Source organism: Pteronotus mesoamericanus, unplaced genomic scaffold (assembly GCF_021234165.1).
Source record: "Pteronotus mesoamericanus isolate MK-2021 breed Mesoamerican mustached bat unplaced genomic scaffold, CSHL_Meso_final contig_68, whole genome shotgun sequence".
In the NCBI taxonomy this organism is placed as follows: Eukaryota; Metazoa; Chordata; class Mammalia; order Chiroptera; family Mormoopidae; genus Pteronotus; species Pteronotus mesoamericanus.
The window spans coordinates 15463315-15483212 of record NW_026555234.1 but is presented as its reverse complement, the minus strand read 5'-3'; the positions used below and the strand labels follow the sequence as shown (position 1 = coordinate 15483212).

Below are 19898 nucleotides of genomic sequence, written 5' to 3'. Positions count from 1 at the left end.
ACAGAATAACATCAGAGAGTAATTAGCGTCATAAGAAAATGAGAGCAGGGTAGTGAGGCAGAAGTGATTTGGAGCTAATATCGGAACTAAGACACGAGGAGGAAGCAGCAGCCTACCATACAAAGATCTGGGAAGCATATTCCTGGCAGAGGGAAAGCAAGCATAAGACCCTGAGGTGGAAACATCTGGAATGCTTAAAAATCAGAAAAAACCAGAATGGTTGGAATATAATGATCAAAGCACAGAGTGACAGAAAATTACAAATAAGACGATAGAAAAGCATGATCGACATTTACTTAGAGGTCCCAATCTCTTTCACAGAAAAACACACAACTCCTATTGAAATTGTCACAGGACCTGTACCTATAGCAAAGCAACCATGTCCCAATAATCAAGAACCATACACTGAATCCTCAAGAAACTCCTCATCCAAAGTGGGACCTCAGCATGCGGAGGGTTAATTAATGATATGCCAAGCCACTTGTGCCTGTCCTGGAATCTATGTGTAAAAGGCTCAAATGTCCCTAACAAACATGTCCAGAACAGCAAAAAACAACCTATCCAACCAAATTTAAAGACAGTTTCACTTATTATTTCTAGCTAATTGCTCTTCTCATTGAAATCTGCATTCCATGTACCTAAATAAATCATCTTTCTCAAAGGAAATATGTGATAATGTCTAGATACCTCAGTACTTCCTAAATGTAAGATAGTTTTAAAAACTATGTTTCATACTGCTCAGTATATCATTTGTAAAGGGGCATGTGGTTTAGAATTAAGTATCACTCTAAAATCCTTCCATGTGAACAGTAATCATGTCTAATTTACTAAAACAGAAATGTAGGACTGAAACCTGAGCGCACTCACAGGAGGAGAGGCCGTCGGAGAGGAGCAGGGCACAGGAGCCTGGGCTTCATTCTGACCCCTTCCTTGGCCTGTCCCCTAAGTCCTCCAAGTACTGCGCGGCTTTGTCCGCCCACCAACACTGTGTACACAACAAGCATCTCTTGTCCACGTGCATCCGTCTGACACTTAACCAGTGCCTCCTGCTTCCACACTGTTTTCACCCTATTCCCCGGCTCTTAGCCAGGAGCAACGTCTTCCTTGTTCACCTGTGACCGCAGCCCCAGCGTCCAGCATGGTGCCTGCGGCATACCAGATAACCAGTGCGTGGCTGGATGAATGGAATGCAAATACGATCATGTCACTACACTGCTTAAAATTCGAAATTGACACCCAAATCCTATTAGGATCCAGTCTACAAAGCCTTGGTATGACGCTCATTCCTGCCTGTGTATCTAACACCTTTACCACGCTCCACCGCCCTGCACCATGCAGCCATTCAGCTCTTGTTCCTCCAGCGTGCCACATTTCCCCCTCGAGGTCCCCGAGCCCGCAGTTCCCTTCTGCCCCAAGCACTGCCTTCCTCGTTCTCCACTGTATTCCCAACACCTGGCATGGTGCTGGCACATGGTGGGCAGGAAACAGCTACAAAAGCTAACATTTTAGAGCTATTCTTGTAATGACAAATAGTGCTATACACCTCAACCGATGCTGAGGACAAGTCCATAGAAATAAAAAAGTTTACTGCTTTTGTTTGATGTTCTTAATATCAATTTTTCCAAAAACATTAATTATGTTCAGAATGGTCATTTGTAAAGAGAAATATGCAAAAAAAGGGGTAATATCCAAAATGGCAACAATAAAAACAATGTTGGTAAGCTTCAGTTTTCTGAAATGATGACTTGTGAGAAATATCTTACTCCCTAATCACACTGAATAAATGAATTTTTAAAATAAAATTCTTGGTACTATAAAAAACTCTACCTAGTCATTATTATTTCTGAGGCAAAACTCTAATTTTTAAAAGTATTAACTAATTTTAAATGCCATATAAATACTAATGAGAAATAATATTATGAGTATATATAGCCATACTGTATTCAGTACTTAAAAGTAAATAATAGCTCAAGATAACAGTATTTCAACAGAGGTAGGAAAAACTCACACACTCAGTTCACTATAAACAGCATTCTGAAGTTTCTTCTCCCAACCTGTTTTTTAAAAAAATAAAATATATAAACATTAGTTTCAAAAATAGATACAAATTACAATTAAAAATGTATCTCACTAAAACTATAATATTATATTCATTTGTGAAAGAACTTTATCAACTGCCAATTGCTGTGTAAAGTGTTATTAAGGATTTAGTTCCTATGCATTCACTATATCCCTTGGCAGACGCTGAAGAGCCAAGCTATCGATATTATGTTATTTTTTTAAGTACAATTAATGCACCATTTTCTCAAGATGGGAGGGAAAGTTGCTTCTTCTACCATTCAGTCACTCAATGAATGCCGAAGTCTTTAGCTATTGTACCACTAGTGCCTGGAGGGCTCTTCCAGAGAAAGGCAAGCAGCAGCAGGGACTTGGCAACCACAGACCACAAGCAATCGGTTCACTATAAACTCCTGAAGCACAGAAGTGGGGCATAAGGTGCCACCAGTCAGAGCAGTTATGTTGGCTGCTAACTACGTGAACTTTTCTGAGTAAGTAAACGACTTAACATCTCAGTTTCCATGAGCAAAGGTTAGAACAGGGAATGTATCTTCTTGCTCTAAAAAAAAAGTAAGATTTTCTTTTGTGCACTGAAAGGGTAGAAAGAGGAGGGAAAATAAGTGTAGAAAGAAAAAGCCACAAAAAAGTAAAAGTTGCTCAGTAACTAGGGCGATTTTTCATATATTCAGGATGTATTTTGATCCAGAAGGTAAATAGTACTTAAAATTAATTAATGTGAAGCAGCAATTCCCCCAGTGGCCCTGAATTTTTACAGTATTTTACTGAAATGTCTGAAAGTTTTCATTCTTCCCAAATAGAAACCTATCCAACCACTGTCTCACAATTCTGAAAGAGTAATTAGATGGCTGGGGATAAAATACTCCCCTCAAATAAAGTATTTCCTTATTTTGCCTTAAAGAATTAGGAGGAAAAAAGCAACTTACAAACCTGATGTTTTAAAGAATCTCTTAATATCTTCTTTTAGTGATTCAAGTTTAATCTCAGGTCTCTGAAGACTGGCCTAATTTTAGAAAGAAGAAAAAGACAGAGGTCAAAAGTAATTCATTTGGGTTGATATTTAATGCTAATGAAAATTTTAAAAGGAGTGTCCAAATGCACAAACTATTTAAAAACTCCCCTTTGAGGTTAGAGCACCTTAGAATTAACTGGAAAAGCTCACAAGAGAGAAGACTTTTTCACCTTCTCTTAAAGTAGAGGATCTGTGGTAGTACACTATAGTCAAAATTCAAAAACGTGTAGCTTATGCATATTTAACACCATTTAGGGTTTTCATCTTTATGCATATTTAACATCTATTTTTCTAGTAGAAAAAATACTGAGATTTCATAAGTTCATTCTCTTAATATTATACCCAACATATACGGCATCTACATTTAATGACCAAAAACCCAGTTGCATCCACAAAATGGATTTTTGCACAGTGCCTTTGGATGGCTGCTCAATGTGAACCTGCATTCGTTGTGCATATTTATGGAAAATATGTGAAACTAGTATTTCACAAATGCTTATCAGTGTCTCTTTCACCTTCAAGTACAAGCTTTTTATTCTACTGATTTTTCATACTGTAGTTTTTACCAAAAATAGTAATTCTCCAACTTATAATGGCTTTTGTTACTTTCAATGTGTTGATCTTTCATCACTTAGTTGTTTCGATCAAATTCTAGAAGCCTATTTATCAAGAAGGCATATCTCCTAAGCATTTCAAACCTACAAAATAAGAACATTGTTCTTATCTTCCACTTACTACTTTGCTGCTTCTCTTCTATTTTTTAATCCTCATCCATGCAATTGCTATCCACAGATCTTCTGAGTTAAACTTGAGTATTCTCAGTTCCACTCTAACTCTTCTGGGATTCAACCCATTTCAGGGAAGATGGCATTAGCAGCAGCAAACTGCCTTTTTTTTTTTTAATCTCCCTAATTTCCACATAAAAACAGACCAAGCAAGTAGATAGCAAGACCAAAATCCCGTGAAAAACATTTACAACAAAAGTTGGTGATAAGACATCCCCCACAAGCCTAAAATACAAGCAGCTAGGAACAATCGACAGACCCGAGACCTACGGCGCACGGCATTAGCATCTGTGAAGAGGGAGGCGGAGGGAAGCCGCAAGGTATCTGAGGTATGTAAAACCAGCGGAACTCCAAAAGGGCCAACAAGTGTTCGCTAGAACATATGAAAAGCCAATTTTAGAACAGGAGCTGAAACTGAGAGGGCTTCTGCCTAATCCAATACAGCAGATGAAGTCTGAAAAGACCAGAGCAGCCCAGCACTCAACGATTTCTCGAAACTGACCAACCAGGCACCCTTTCCAGACAAGGCCACACTGAGGAGGAAATGCAGGCAAAGTAATAAAAATTGAGGATGACAGGGAACCAACTTATTACCTTGAAAACTGGTAAATAAAAGAAAACTGCCTTTTCCTGCCTTTGCAAACTGTACCATTGGGTAACCAAATAGTAGATAAGAAATGTCTCCTTATTAGAGTATTCCCGCTAATAACTAAATCAGCTATCTATAATTAGAATATCACCATTCTGCAACCCCTATGAATTATTAATTCTAGGCATTGAACAGAAACAGCTATTGACACTGCAAAAGGCAAGCAGACATTATTTGCTTCCAATATACAAGCTGTCTGCCTGCACATTGAGTCTGCCGTCAATTTACAAGCTATACAAAGGACGGAGGAGCGTGCTAAGCCTCGCCGTGAGTGTGCAATCAGAAAAATCCAGCATGTGGAAATTATAAAGGTCAAACCACCCAGTTCTTCAGATGAAACATAAGGAAAAAGAAGGGAAGGAGAGGAAACCTGTAGATTTTTAAAATTTGTATATATTTTATTTGATCTCCATTGCATTTCTTCCCATTACCATTTGGTCCCCTTATACCCGCCTAGTACTGCGAGTGCCTCCTACCCCCAGGAATCACCACACGGTCGTCCACGCCCATGAAAACCTGTAGATTTTTACACACTTTAAAAGGCATATCAAAAACCTTTTTCAATTGGCAAGACTAAGAGTGTCTAGGGATATACATTTGGTTAATGAAACTATCAAGAAATGCAGGAAAGTGATTACCAAAATCAGGTTGTTGGGGAGGGATTTGTGATTGGGACGGGGCACACGCAGGGCTTTCTGGCGTGGCCGGCAAAATTCCATTGTTTTTCCAGGGTGAATTTTACAAGGTCATTTATCTTATAATTCATTATATTACAGATTTGTTTTGTGTAGGTTTCATTTGTGTTTTATTTTATGATAAATGGGGTAAAAGCGAAAAAGAAAAATATGCCCCTCAATCTATTCTTTCTCTCCATTCTCAGGTCCCACACTTAAGTCTAAGTCGTCATCATTTTTCATTTAGGTCACTGCAACAGCTTCTGAACTGGACACGCTGCCACCTTATTTAGATTGCAGCTGCCGACCACTCCCATTCTTACACCCCCTTATTCTACTACCTGATTGCTGTATTTCCTGCGTTGACTGGCATATTGGCTACACTAGCAGCGGTAAGCTCCACTGGGCAGATCTCTCTGTGTATTTGTTCACTGCTGTATCCTAAGTGCCTAGAGTAATTACTTCCACAAGCAGATGCTTCGATAAAAGCTTATTAAAGAAGTGAACCAATTTCTCCCTTTTTCAGTCCATCCTCCAGTGGCTCTTCCTAAACCCTAAGTCTTTCCTGGCTATAGATCTCCACAGCATACACAAGAAGCTGGACCTTTGGACCAGGGCAGGCACACTTGGCCCTTCACTATGTATCCCAACTTCTCTCCCCAAATTCATAAGGTTCTCCTCCACCGCACTAACAACACCCTCTCTTCTCTTACACCTCCTCCCTACACACACCCTACTTCTTAGTCGCAGGCAGCTATGTTCCCTGACTCCCCAGCTGTCAAACATGTTACAGGTTCCAGGCTTTTTTCATGTTTTCCCTCGGACGTGAGTGCGCCCTCACCACCTTAGCAAATACCTACTAGCTTCCAGGACATCCCTCAAATATGACCTGCCGTCCCTACTTCCCTCACCCACACCTGCAAAGAGGTACGTTCTGCTTCTCTATCATAGCGCTTACTGGGTGGCACTGTGATTTTCAGCTCACCTGTTCAGCCTTCTGACTGCCAAATTCAAAGGCAAAGACCACATCGTCTTCATCTGCATCCCAAGTATCAACGTGGCATTAGCTGTTGCTTCACAAAATTACATTGACCAAACCATGTTATATCCTTTTTAACAAATGTCCTCTCAGATAAACAAGGAACTTTATAAAAAGTATGTTTAACTAAAGAGACTGTCTTCTAGTCTGTTATTCCTAGGATTTTAAAAGCTGTAAACCCTGCTCTTTATTCAAAAGCACCATGGCAAAAGGAGGTAGGTGTGCTTTTACTAATCCTGTGTTTGGAAATGACTCAGAGGGAATACAACTTAAAGGACTTCAGAGAGAAACTGGCAATCACTTCTAAACACTTTCAATACTTCCAAGTTGCTACGCCTCCTAGATATACTTTTAAAAAAAATTTGAAGATTTTATTTTTAGAGAGAGGGAAAGGGAGGGAGAAAGAGAGGAAGAGAAAGATGGATCAGTTGCCTCTCATGCACCCCAACCAGGGAGCAAACCCACAACCCAGGCTTGTGCCCCAACCGGGAATGGAACCAGCGACATTTCACTTTGCAGTTCGATGCCCAACAAACTGGGCCACACCGGTCAGGGCTCAATATACTTCTTTATATCAAAGGCAAATCACATTAACTAATCATCTCAACTAATTAAAAATATCTCAAGAAACTTGAGAATAAAATCAGGACAGAGACAGGAGGGCAAGATGCTAAGGCACAGCAGTTCTCAAACTTACTTCAGCAGCACACTTTTTTTAATGAAATCTGAGCCCTAGTAGGAGCCCTAGTAGGAACCCTCGTATAGAAAACACACCGAAAGTGATATTTCTAGACAGTGAGAACAAAGAGCCTTTTCTCATTGAGTAAGGTAGGATTAACATTAAAAATATACAGCTTTATTCTTATATAGCCTCAATATACAATTTTTTTGTATTTTGTTTTGATTGCTTAATATAAAGAAAAATCCTGATTCCCAGAGATAAGTGTTTGCATGTTTAATCGCCTTCCTGGCAATCTCAGCACACTCAGCAATTAAACTGCTGTGGGAAATCGAAAGAGAGCGGTTGAAAATTTTTATTTTGAAAACAAATCACTAAAATTGTTTATGATAAATACAAAAATCAGACAAAGAGCTTCTGATTGTTGTAACTACTAAAACTATGCATCCCATGGTGCTACTAGCACAGGACACGTTGCCGGCTCACCCGTCCCGGGCGTCAGCGGGCACCACGAGGGCCTTCCTGCTGAGCAGGCGCCCCTGCGCTCTGCTGGGCTGCCGCCGACCACCACGCACGCGCCGCAGCAATGTCCCCGCTTGCACAGTGGACCATGAGGGGACATGCCCAAGCCCAAATATTTTGAAAGACCAGTGCAAAATCCCACCCTTCCTCACTGATGACACATTTGTAAGTGTTCCAAACATATACAGAAACATGGAAAAGAGGGTCCGCCCCCAGGAGCTACCCAGAAACAGGCTCATTTGGAAGTGCCTTAGCAGATTATGACGTATTCAACATAACAATGCATTTGAAAGAGTGTTGTTTCTTAATAGAATTTTAAATCAAGTATCTTTAAATGAATAGAACATTTTCAGAATCCTTGATGTAACAGAGCATAGTTTAAAAACCACTTGGGACTAAATGGGAGTGGGCTTTAGTACTGGAAGACCTGGAATCATCTCTCAGTCTTATATATTATCTCAGTCAAGTCATTTAAACTCTCTGTATCTCAATTTTCTTTTTTATTTACAGGGAAACTAACAACTGAACTAGGTTATTTCGAGATCCAAATAGAAAATTGTTCAATGTTATTTTTAGGCTGTGAAATCCAGTGTTAAGTTAAAGTTGTGTAATAAAATATAAATGTGCCCACATGGCAATGGACTAAATGTAAAAGATTGGTAGGGAAGGAGTGAATGGAGGTAGAAGTTTTTAAAATATCTGCAACAGAAGTGAAGGCTCCTTTTGAACAAACTACCTCTAGCTCACGTAAGAGCTGGCAAAGAATATGATCAGAAACCCAGTCTCGCAAGGGAGTGTGCCGCACACTTCCGGCCTTGGCCCTGTGTGCATTTACCCTTCGCCCACTTATTTAGGTTAACATGTCTGACATCCTCCACCATTCCACACTCTGAAAACACATGACCATCCTCACCCCTGCCCCCTTACGCACACACTCACACCCCCCCCCCCATTTCCAGTCTCTTTCAGCCTCCGCCAGAACAGTCTTAATCCAAATCACTGACCACTGGCCATCTTAAATCTCTAAACTTAGTGAGTAAAGGAAACTAGAGAAGTAAAGTGGCTGAAGTAACAGCTGGGTCAAAGAAGCTGAGAGGTAAACTGAGGCTACATATTCCATGAAGTACAGACTAGGACATAAGAAGGTCTACATAAAGGATTCTAAGGCTTCTTTATTTCTCTCGAAAGAGGTTCCATCCTCTCCCTGTCTTGCTGTGCCACTTTGCTAAGCCTGGACTTCATCTTTTTGTGCCTAAAAAATCATAGAATTTCAGGGTTAGAAGAGACTATGGAGTTCTTCTAAGTCAACTATTTACTGACTGGTTCGCCTCCCATGTCGTTTTCTAGCTCTGACCTAGACACTCTGAGCCACCTTTCCCGCTTACAAACTCACTACATCTCTACCCTAGCCAATTCCGTCTTTGAACTACTCTGTAAAGAAACTCCGGCCCTGGCCAGGTGGCTCAGTTGGTTGAAGCCATTGTCCCACACACCAAACCCACCTGGCTATAGGTCCCATCCACAGTCAGGGCACATACCTAGAGCGTAGGCTTGATCCCTGGTCAGGGCTCATACAGGAGGCAACTGGTCAATGTTTCTTCCCTCCCCTCGCCTCCCCTCCCCTTCCTTTGCCTCCTCTCCCCTCCCTTCCCCTCCCCTCCCCTCCTCTCCTCTCCTCTTCTCTCTTCTCTTTCTCTCTCTCTCTCTCTCTCTCTCTCTCACACACACACAAGCTAAAACTGACTCCCCTTAAAGTCTGTCACCAACACCCCAAGGTCACAGAAAATAAGCCTAATTCCTTTTCTGTGAGACACCTATAAATATTCAAAGATAGCTATTATGTGTTTCCTAAAAGCTTCCCTTCTCAAGGTCACCAATATTTCCAGGTTCTCCAAGTTCTCTTCATGTGACAGATTCTCCTTATCACTCTGGCCATTCTTCTCTGAGCAAGTCCTGTCCAGCGTGTCCTCTACAGCAGTCACCTCGTCACTGAGCTCTCTTCCTCACTCATTCCACTAGACCATTGATTCTCAAACTTTTAAGTCTCAGGATCCTCTGCAAAATTATTAAGAATCTAAGAGTCCTTTTGTTTATGTGGATTACATCCATTGATATTTACAGCATTAAAAATTAAAACAGAACAATTAAACCTGTTTGCTTATTAGTATGGCAGTTCCTCAAAAAAAATAAAAATTAAATTATCATATGACTTAGCAATTCCAATTCTGGGTACACACTGAAAAGAACTGAAAGCAGGGACTTGAACATATATTTGTATGCTAAATTTCATAACAGCATTATTCACAATAGCTAAAATATGGAAGCAACCCAAGTGTCCACAGACTAATGAATGGATAAACAAAACTAGTATGTACATACCATGGAAGACTATTCAGCCATTAAAAAGACAATTCTGACATATCTGAAACATGAATGAACCTTGAGGACATTATAAGTAAAATAAGCCAGTCAAAGGAAAACAAATATAACAGGTCACCAAAAAAACATCAATGTTCTACCCATTTCATTACAACACTGATGAGGTGCCATAGGAATTTAACTTTTGTTTATGTCAATTAGCCTAAAATTGGTTTCAGTATTCGTAATTTAATTTAAAAATCACAGAACCTAATCCATGATGTTAAGTGAGGACTTACTGTACCGTGTGGTTCCACTTATAATAAGGTGCCTAGAATAGTCAGATTCCTAGAGGCAGAAAGCAGAGTGGTGGGTCCAGGGCCTGTGAAGATGGGAAATAGGGAGTCACTGCCTGATGGTCCAGAGCTTCAGTCTGGGATGGCGTGGACGTCGGAGGCAGCGGCGGCGGGGCTCGCACAGCAGTGTGAGTGCGTGGTACTTAATGCCACTGAACCGTGCACTGAAAAATGGTTAACATCATACCTCTTATGGCTATTTTACCACAATAAAAATTATTTAACTCTTTAAAATAACAATGTAAACCTATTTATTATTTAGTAACATAAATATTTTTATGTAAAAAACTGTATTTTCAGAAACAAAGATTAAGGAGAAAAAGAGACACTATCTTAATTTTTGAAAATCTGATAGTGCGTTTGCTAAAAGGTAGCTGGATTCTTCAATCTACTGTAATAGTCCATCTGTGGCACTATGTTGTTTTGATTGATGCATATGAAAAATAAATCAGTGTCACACAGAGCTGTAACTGGAAAAGGGAAGGGTATTGTAATATCCTTTTCTAATAAAGTTGATATTCTCCTTTAATAGTACACTAAAATTTGACGAGTAGTTTTATAAAGATTAGTTGCAATGTTGAATCTGAATATCAATATATTTTTCATATTTTATAATAGAAACCTATATTGATCTGCCTGCCATTTTGAATCAGTCTTCTATCTACACATGGTTTTGTAACATTAAGCATGGATCATTTCAAATATATTAACTAAGTGATGTGGTGGACACATTTCATTAAACAGTATCAAAAAGTAACATTCTTTAGCATCCCATCAATATCATCAAAAAGTCCTTAAGTGTTGGGAAGCCATCAAGTCCACAGTGGCGGACACAGTTTTATAGAATCTAATTTTTAGTTAAAGTTTAAATTTTATCATTGGCAACTCATAATGGTCTTCCTTGAAGTGAGGCTCACTTTGCTTCTTTTGGAGAAAATATCTGTCAAATACATAAACAATAGTTTGTCAATCAGTCTTTTAAGTGAAAATGGTGTTTCGTTAAAAAAAAAAAGTAGTTCCACTTGTAACTCAATCAATTAATTAGAGGAGTGCTTTTCCTCTTAATATCATCTTCATTTCAATATGTAGCAGAAGTGCCGTAAGCACACTTTCCATTTCCTCAAACAGAATGTTAAAAAGATGTGTTTTCAAGAAATCAGATTTAATTAAATTAATAATTGTTTGGCGTTCCCTCAAGGACACTCAAGTAAAACTGGCTCTTTTTTTTTTTTTAATGTAAATGGCGGTGGCGAAGAATACAATGGCTACTCACGAGTGCAGTTCGGTACCAGCTCCCTGTTCTGCGCTAAGATGCCTGCAGTTAAACCCGCTGCCGCTGCTTTTTACCATTGGCACAAATGTCAGCACAGTAAAATTTTATTTTTAAAACAGGTATCATTGAATTGTACATTATATACATTATGTGTTGTATTGTATAAAATAGTTTTAACCTGAAAGGCTCTTACAGACCACCAGTGATTCACAGGTCATACCTGGGGAATCACTGCACTAGGCTATAGGCTTCTTGAGGACAAGTGTCTTTCGCCCCTGCGCCCCAAGGTGCAGCACAATAGCTACCCCACAGTAAGTTCTCCATAACATGTTTTCAATGAACGCATTGGCACCGCAGATTCCTTAGATCTACATCTGCAAAACCCCATGGGGAACACAAAATGACTAAGACATTGTCCTTGTTCTCTGGAACTTTTAGCCTGGAAAAGAAAAAAGCCAACACAAAACACTAACTCCACTATCGGAAAGAAAATGTTACAGCAAAGGTATCATCCCTAGAGAAAGGCACAATTAATTCTAATTGAAGAAACTGAAAATGGAGGAAAGGCATAAACGCTGAGTGCACAAAGGCAAGGGAATGCCCTCGCGCGCTGAGAGCTTGTGGAACAGCACTCGCCTGTGGGAAGGGATACGAAAAAAAATGAAGGCGAACAGTTTCCTCTGCTTCCTAAAAACCACCTTCACATCTTTGCCCTCCTCAAAATACCTCCATGACCGCATTCCCTGCCTAGGGAATAAAAGCAAATTCATCCTGACATTTGCAATCCTGTAAAACTCTAGTCCCACCCAGCCTATGTAATCTCTCTCTAGAAGTGCCCTACACCAGAACCTTCTGCTCAGCCTTACTGCTGTTCCTCTGTTGGGAATTCACTCCCATCTTCCCCCACCGGCCGTTTCCTTCCAGTACATTTATCCCTAGTATATGCCTTTCCATTTGCATTCTTCTTTCGGAAGTTAACTGAACACTGTTTATGTGTCAGTTGTTGGATATAAAAAGAAAAACAAGACAGAGTCCTTCCTTACTCCCAAGGAACTCACAATGCATTGAGAAACATACACAGAAAAATTAAGAGATGAATGTGATTTTTAAAAAATCATATAATGTCCTTTGTCACATTAATCCCCAAACACTCTTTTATCATTAATATAGTTGTTTTGGACTTTGCCTCTTTTCTGTCAAAAGCCCATCACCACCACAGAAGAGAGGCTCATTAAAACACGTTGAATTGGGTATCTCCGTTTCTTCCTAATGCTCTTGTTTCTTTCTAAAACTGTTTCTGTAATCCTAGCAGCCCTGGTAGACATGCACTGTAGCCAAGGAGGAGTTTTAGTCTCCAGCTGGGAATTCCGGCCCTGGGCAAGGCCTCCTACCCAACCTAGTTGTGTAACTGGAGCCCTGCTCTGGTTTCTCTCCCCTGCAGACGGACCGTCACTGGCTTTCTTGTGCTGACGTCCCCAAGCTGACCCACTCCTCTGCCAGCCTGGCTGTCTTAGCCCCCCTTATTCTGCATCCTTATTTCTTAGCCTCTTTTCATAACACACTTTATGCCTGAAACAGTCTTCAGTTCACATTTACTAATCAATTTTTTGCCCCTCATTTCCACTTGGTCTTACCTAATTCAAGACTATTACGTGATCTTCTCTAAGTAACTCGGCGCTGAAATAAAGTATGAAGAGATACACTTACATACACACAACAAACCCACATTTTAATAGATATCTTATCCCTCCAGTACATAAATTCTATGAAGACAAGAGGTTCCTTATTTGAAATCCTGTCCACTATCCATTTCTTCACTGTCTCACTTCCCAGAATCAAAGGGCATGACCACAGCCAAGGTAGGCATGCGTAAGGGTAATACCACTCCCTGGTTCACACCAAACTCAATCAGAGTCCTTGAATTATTCATCTACATATCACCTGAAGCAGTCCAATCAGGAGCTTCCCCTAGTACATACCACATACGCCAAATCCCACCCTAGGGAGAAAGAAAGAGAGGAAAAAAAACCCAGACAATACTAAGCTCTAATCATGGCATGGGCTTTTCAATACCAACATACGTTCTATCTACCTATGCCTCACACAATGTATTTCATTAAATTGTATTTCATTAAAGCCAATAAGTTTTATTTTTCCTAAAATAAGTAATAAATGAAAGTCCGTTTCTCTTCTGCTTTTTATTATCTCTCAGGTCTCTATACATGGAAGGCATTTCCGGTAACGACGAACACAGGAACAATGTTTGGGACACAGCCTCTTCCGTTGTCCAGCCCAGAGCGCTCACGGCGAGCCGCGCAGGAGCTCTAGACTTACGGCAGCGTCCCATCGTTCACGTGGTCTCTTCTCTCTCCGAAGCCTATCTTCTTTCAGGTTCCTTCCTTTCACAATTCTATTATTTATAATAACAATCTGAGCAACAAGACTTATTAAATACTTAATGGAATGGAAATAACATTTGAGGTTTTACCACAACATCCATTTTAAATACAAATAATGCATGATACAAAGTAACGATGCTGATCTGTGCTAGACATCAAATTTGGATTTAGGCTATTATTCTAATGTCTAGAGGATGAGTGAGCAAATGCAATTTCAAGATGTAACCCTTTTTAACAAAGTAACTCAGGAAACAGAAACGACCCCTTTCTAGAAACACGAAAGTCCATGTTATCATACCAATACCTTATATAATTAAACTTCAATATATAAAAGGATACATTAAAAGAGTCGATGTTTAATCCTAACACTAAAAGAGAAGCACTGGTAGGGAGGAAATCTAAAACTTATTTATATTGGCTTGGAAATGTTCTGTGTGATTTCGTTTTTCTAATTCAGCTGGACAACAGTGCTCTAGCACTCTCTGAGTGTGCTCACACAGACGAACTGTAGGCAGTCCAGAAAACCCTGGTGCAGGAAAATACCCTCTAGATTAAAATGATAAAGGCATGTAACAAAACAAGCAGTAGCTTAAAAGTCCATTATCAAAGCTGACTGTAAAGTTGCCTTTTAAGAGTTAGTCAGTTTCTGTGGAATGTCTGAGCTAATGGATAAACTAAGGCAACATTATCACATTTTTTCAAGTCTAAGATTGCATTACTTTTAAAAGATCTATAGTTATAATTTTATCAATCTAAAACATCATAGGTCTGTTGTTTTATTTATCTAAAGAACCAGTTGAACACATGTCTTTGAGTAGCTCATGTAATCATCTCCTTGTCCTGCTTTACCTTTCTATTTCCTTGCCCTACTTTTTATTACATTAAGGCAATTAACGGTTGGATATTGTAAGTACAGGTACATAATCCTTTATTTGAAATTCTAAAACCTAAGAAGTTTGAAAACCAAAGTTCTGTGTAACTGAATTGGTGGCAAAATCTGTCCTGACTTGAACTCACTTGATGGCAAAATCTGATCTGACCTGAATTTCCATGAGTCTATTTATAGTCCTTAGTTTATCACACTGAGTGTGAAAATTCATACATTTCACTGCATAAATATGAACGTGTAAAATTACTGGTTCCTGCAAGATCATGGCAGGGACATTAAATACCATACAGAATATATATAAATTACCTTTCTAAAATTTGAAAAAAAAACAACCTGAAATCCAAAACATACCTGGCCCCAGGTTTTGGATAAGGGGCTGTGGACCTGTATTTATCTGTAACACTATCATCTCTTCATGAGGGCAGTACTTGATCCTAGTCACTGCTGTATGCCCTGGGCCTAGAATTGTGTCTGACACATAATAAATACTCTTAAAACTCAACAATAAGAAAACACCCAATTTAAAAAGGGGCAAAAGACCCAAACAGACATCCCAAAGACAATATACAGATGGCAAATAAACATATGAAAAGATACTTAGTATCATATGTCATCAAGAAATTGCAAATTAAAACAATAGTGAGATATTACAACATACCTATGAGACTGACTAAAATCTAAAACACCAAATGCTGGCACAGATGTGTAACAGCAGAAACTCTCATTGCTGGTGGGAATGTAAAATGGTATGGCCACATTGGGAGACAAGTTGTCCGTTCCTAACAAAAGGTGTCCACACAAAAGACTGAGAGCAGAGCAGGGAACTGCCGAGAGGCCTCTTTTGTGGCACAGGTGTTCAAGAAGGAATAGGCTGCCCCTGCAGAACAAGCATAAAACCATGGCACCTTGCCCAAATTATCCTCCTATGCAAGGAAGAAGCATATACAAAAATTAACTGAAGATGGATCACAGATCTAAATGTAGAAGCTAAAACTATAAAAGTTTCAGAACAAAACAGTTAGGAAAAGATTCTTAAATAGGGCACAAAAAAGCAAAAATCATAGAAAAAGAAATTGGTAAAAAATGTGTATCATCAAAATTAAATTAAAATTTTTTGCTACTTGAAAAACCCAGTTAAGAAAATGAAAAGATAAGCCACAGACTGGAAAAAATATCTACAAGATGAATATCTGATAAAGGACTTGAGTCTCTTACATAAAAAATCCTTACAGCCCTGGCTGGTGTGGTTCAGTGGATTGAGTGCCAGCCTGTAAACCAAAGGGCCACTGGTTCTATTCCCAAGTCAGGACACATGCCTGGGTTGCAGGCCAGATCCTAAGCAGGGGGCATGTGAGAGGCAACTACACACTGATGTTTCTCTCCCTCTTTCTCCTTCTCTTCACTTACCAAGGAGTGGTCACAGCCAGTCAATGAAGCTGATCAGACTGAGTAAATCTTTCCCATTGACCTGCCAACAGCAATCATGGCTCAACTACAAAAAGAGGGTGTACACAGCCTACATGGTGGGCACACCTCAAGTACCCAGCTTGGGTAATAGGGGAGGCTGTGCCTCTGGACTCTACAGGACACCTACTGCATTAGGCCACTCTTCCAAGCCAGGAAGTTATAGAATCTCTACCTACTCCACAGAAACAAACACAGGGAGGTAGCCAAAATGAGGAGACAAAGAACATGTCCCAAACGAAAAAACAGAACTCCAGAAAAAGAACTGAACTAAATGGAGACAAACACCCTACATAGTTCAAAACAATCTACTAGATGCTGGATTTAAAATACTGGTTATAAGGATGCACAATAAACTTCAATAACTAATGAGAACTTCAACAGCATACAAAAGGGACATGGAAACCATAAAGAAGAACCAATCAGAAATAAAAACTATAATAACAAAAATAAAGAATAAATTACAGATGAAGTAGAGCATCAATTAAGGGATTTGGAAAATAGGAAGAAAAACCACGCAATCAGAACAACAAAAAGAAAAAAGAATCCCCCCCAAAATCATCATAGTGTAAGCAACCCCTGGGACAACCTCAAGCACACCAATGTTCACCTCATGGGGGTGCCAGAAGGAGAAGAGAGAAGAGCAAGACGTTGAAAACCTATTTGAAAAACTAATAACAATAAAACTTTCTAACCTGTTAAACTAAATAGACACACAAGTCCATGAAGTGCAGAGAATCCCAAACAAGATAAACCCAAAGGCCCACACCAAGACACATCATAATTAAAGACAAAGAGAGAATCTTAAAAGCTGCAAGAGAAAAGCAGTTAGTTAACTACAAGGGAGCTCCCAAACGGCTGTCAGCTGATTTCTCAATAGAGACTCTACATGACAGAAGGGATTGGTATGAAATATTCAAAATGATGAAAAGCAAGGAGCTACAACCAAGATTACTCTACCTAGCAAAGCTATCATTTAGAATTGAAGGGCAGATAAAGAGCTTCCCAGACAAGAGAAAGCTATAGAGGAGTTCAGCATCACCAAACCAGTACGCAAAAAACATTAGAGGGTCTTCTTTAAGAAGAAAATATGAACAATAACATGGCAATGAATACATATATATCAATAATTGAATCTTTAGGACAAAATAAACCAACAAGCAGAACAGAAACAGATAACTGAGGATGTTTTGATGGTTGCCAGGTGGGAAGGGAGGTCAGATGGATGGGCAAAAAAGAAGAGATTAAGAAGAACTAATTGGTAGTTACAGAATACTCATGGGGATATAAAGTACAGCACAGGGAATATAGCAGCCGAAGAACATACATGCAGGTCCCATGGATATGGACAATGGTGTGGGGATTGCCTCATGTGCGGGGGAAGGGGGGGAGATCTGGGTGGAGGGTGGCAAAGAGGGAAAAACTGGGACAATGGTAAGAGCATAAACAGTACAATATAATTTAAATTAAAAACAAGAAAAACATAAAGAAAATAAATTAAAAACTGGCATCAAGTACTAGGAAGGATGCAGAGCAACTGAAACTTTCATAATTGCTGATGACAACGCAAAATGCTACAGCCACTTTGGAAAAGTGTGTCAGATTCTTATAGAATTAGGCATACATTTATCGTACAAGTCAGCAATTCTAATCCTAGGTTTTCATGCCAGAGAAAGGAAAACAAATAGTCAAACACAAACCTATACCAGATTGTATATACCAGCTTTACTCATAACCTCTGTAACTGGAAACAACCCAAAACTTTATAACCAAAAATACCCAGCAAGCATGGAATGGATAAAGAAGTTACAGGCTACCCAAACAATGAACTATTACTCAGCAATAAAAAGGAACAGAACTCATATGGGAACTAGACTTATCGGGGTCATCACTTTGTAAGGTATATTGGACAATATAAATATCTAATCGCTATGTTGTACACCTGACACTAATATAACATTGTATGTCAACTGTCATTGAAAATTTTTTTTAAATTAAAAAGAAACAGAACTACTGAAATACCAACAACATGAATGGACCTCAAAAGCGTTTTTCTAAATGACAGAAACCGGGCACAAAAATTTACATACTGTATAATTCCATTAACATGACATTAACATGTACACACAAAAAGGAAAAGATCTCTTGATTAATCTCTCCATTAAGTAACCTAGCACATTAGAAAATACTCAATAAATGCAGTGTGGATACATAGAGGGTGAATTATCGCAGGGAGGGTAGAGTGCAAGGTGATAGATTGATGCTAAAGCAAAAAGGCACCTGGGGGTCCAAATCCACGAACAGAACAGAAAAAGTGAGGGAAGGCGTGGTCCAAACTACTTTCACTAATCCCAGTAGTTTAAAAATTTAGACCATGTAAAGGACTATAATATGAATAAACAGCTTTGGCGTCTCTCTGGCCTCAACAAAGGCGTGATGTGCCCCACCCTTCTTTAAAAATCTATGCCCCCGCGTGCGAGGTTGAGCAAGTGGACCTGGAAGAGAGGGTGTTGCGTGCACAGGAGCGGAGTGGGAAAGACGAGAGGCGGGCTCTAGCTTAGGTCAGCGGGATGCCAAAGGAGACCAGAGGCATTGCCGCAGCCCCGCCCGTCCCCGTCCCTTCCCACTCGGCCTCACTTACCCAGGCCTGCCGTTCCAACTGAGCGTACAAATTGGAGCCCTTGAGTTTTTGGACTATGTGAGCAATAATGAGAGACAAATCCGACTCCTCCTGCAACATTTCCCCTGCCCTAACCCGCCCAGCGGCGGGGATAGTCCGCTGGCGCGGAGAGAACGGGCTACGCGGGGTCCCACTTAAGGCTAGAGACACTTCTCCCGGACCCTATTATGCTAGGACTCCTCCAGCGGGCGTTACCAGGCAACCGCCGGGCCGTGCGTCCGTTCCTCTCAGGTCCCCCCCGCGCCTGACGGTCCCAGCACCTGCGTTCCGAGGGCGGAAAACTACCTGAGCGAGGGTAGGTTTTCATTGCATTGTTCCTGCTTAATCTGTGGTTGAAAAGCAAGAAAAGGAGTTCTTTCCTTCAGAGCCACAGCACTTCCGATGTACAAGGGAAACTCAGAAAGTTGTTTATCTTTGTGTTTATTGTATAGGGTCCTTCCTTTTCCACCTTTCAATCCCTGCAGAAACAGGCTTGTGCACACAATGACACAGCCAATTTGCAAGAATTCTCAGACTCTGACACCAGCTGTGTGAACCTGGGTGAAGTAATTAAACTTCAGAACTCATTTTTTTTTGTCTCTGTGAAATGATACCCAGTTCACAAGATGTTGGGACGATTAGCCGAGGCAAAAATTATGAAGGTGCCTAGCACTGTGCTTAGCACCCCATTTGGTTTGCAATTCTCCTGTCTCTACTCTTTGTGGGTTTATGCCAGAAATAAACAAGCAGGGTCTTCTCATTTAACAACTTAACCAGGAAGAGCTATTGATCACTTTTATGGGAAGCATTGGCAATTCAAGAATGATTAAGACACTGCCCCAGTCTTCAAGGAATGGACCATCTAAATTCCTCTTCTTCCAGTCTTCTGATGTATTTTCCATTCTTCTTCCAATATATTCATTTATTTAATCATGTATTAAGAATTCATTCAGCTTTCAACTTATTGAGCATTCTGAATGACATTCCCAAAGGCAACTAGAGACAGGCCTATGGAATAATACATACATGAGAATAACCTTGCCAAAATAATCAAGAATTTATTT

At 39.9% G+C, this 19898-nt stretch overlaps 1 protein-coding gene across 2 annotated transcripts in view; it reads right to left on the bottom strand.

Annotated features, from left to right (window-relative positions):
* TBC1D19 (TBC1 domain family member 19) overlaps positions 1–19032 on the bottom strand; it is a 115933-nt gene extending 96901 nt beyond the window's left edge. The window contains exons 1-3 of one of the 2 annotated variants that reach the window (XM_054582020.1): positions 18817–19032; positions 3007–3079; positions 2009–2054 (exon numbers count right to left, since the gene is read on the bottom strand). In XM_054582020.1, coding sequence (XP_054437995.1) covers positions 2009–2054; positions 3007–3079; positions 18817–18915 — 218 coding nt within the window. In that variant the 5' untranslated portion in view covers positions 18916–19032. Of the gene's footprint in view, positions 1–2008; positions 2055–3002; positions 3080–18816 lie in introns of those variants that run through there. The other variant, XM_054582021.1, reaches the window with a different exon arrangement.
* Between the last annotated feature and the right edge of the window lie 866 nt (positions 19033–19898).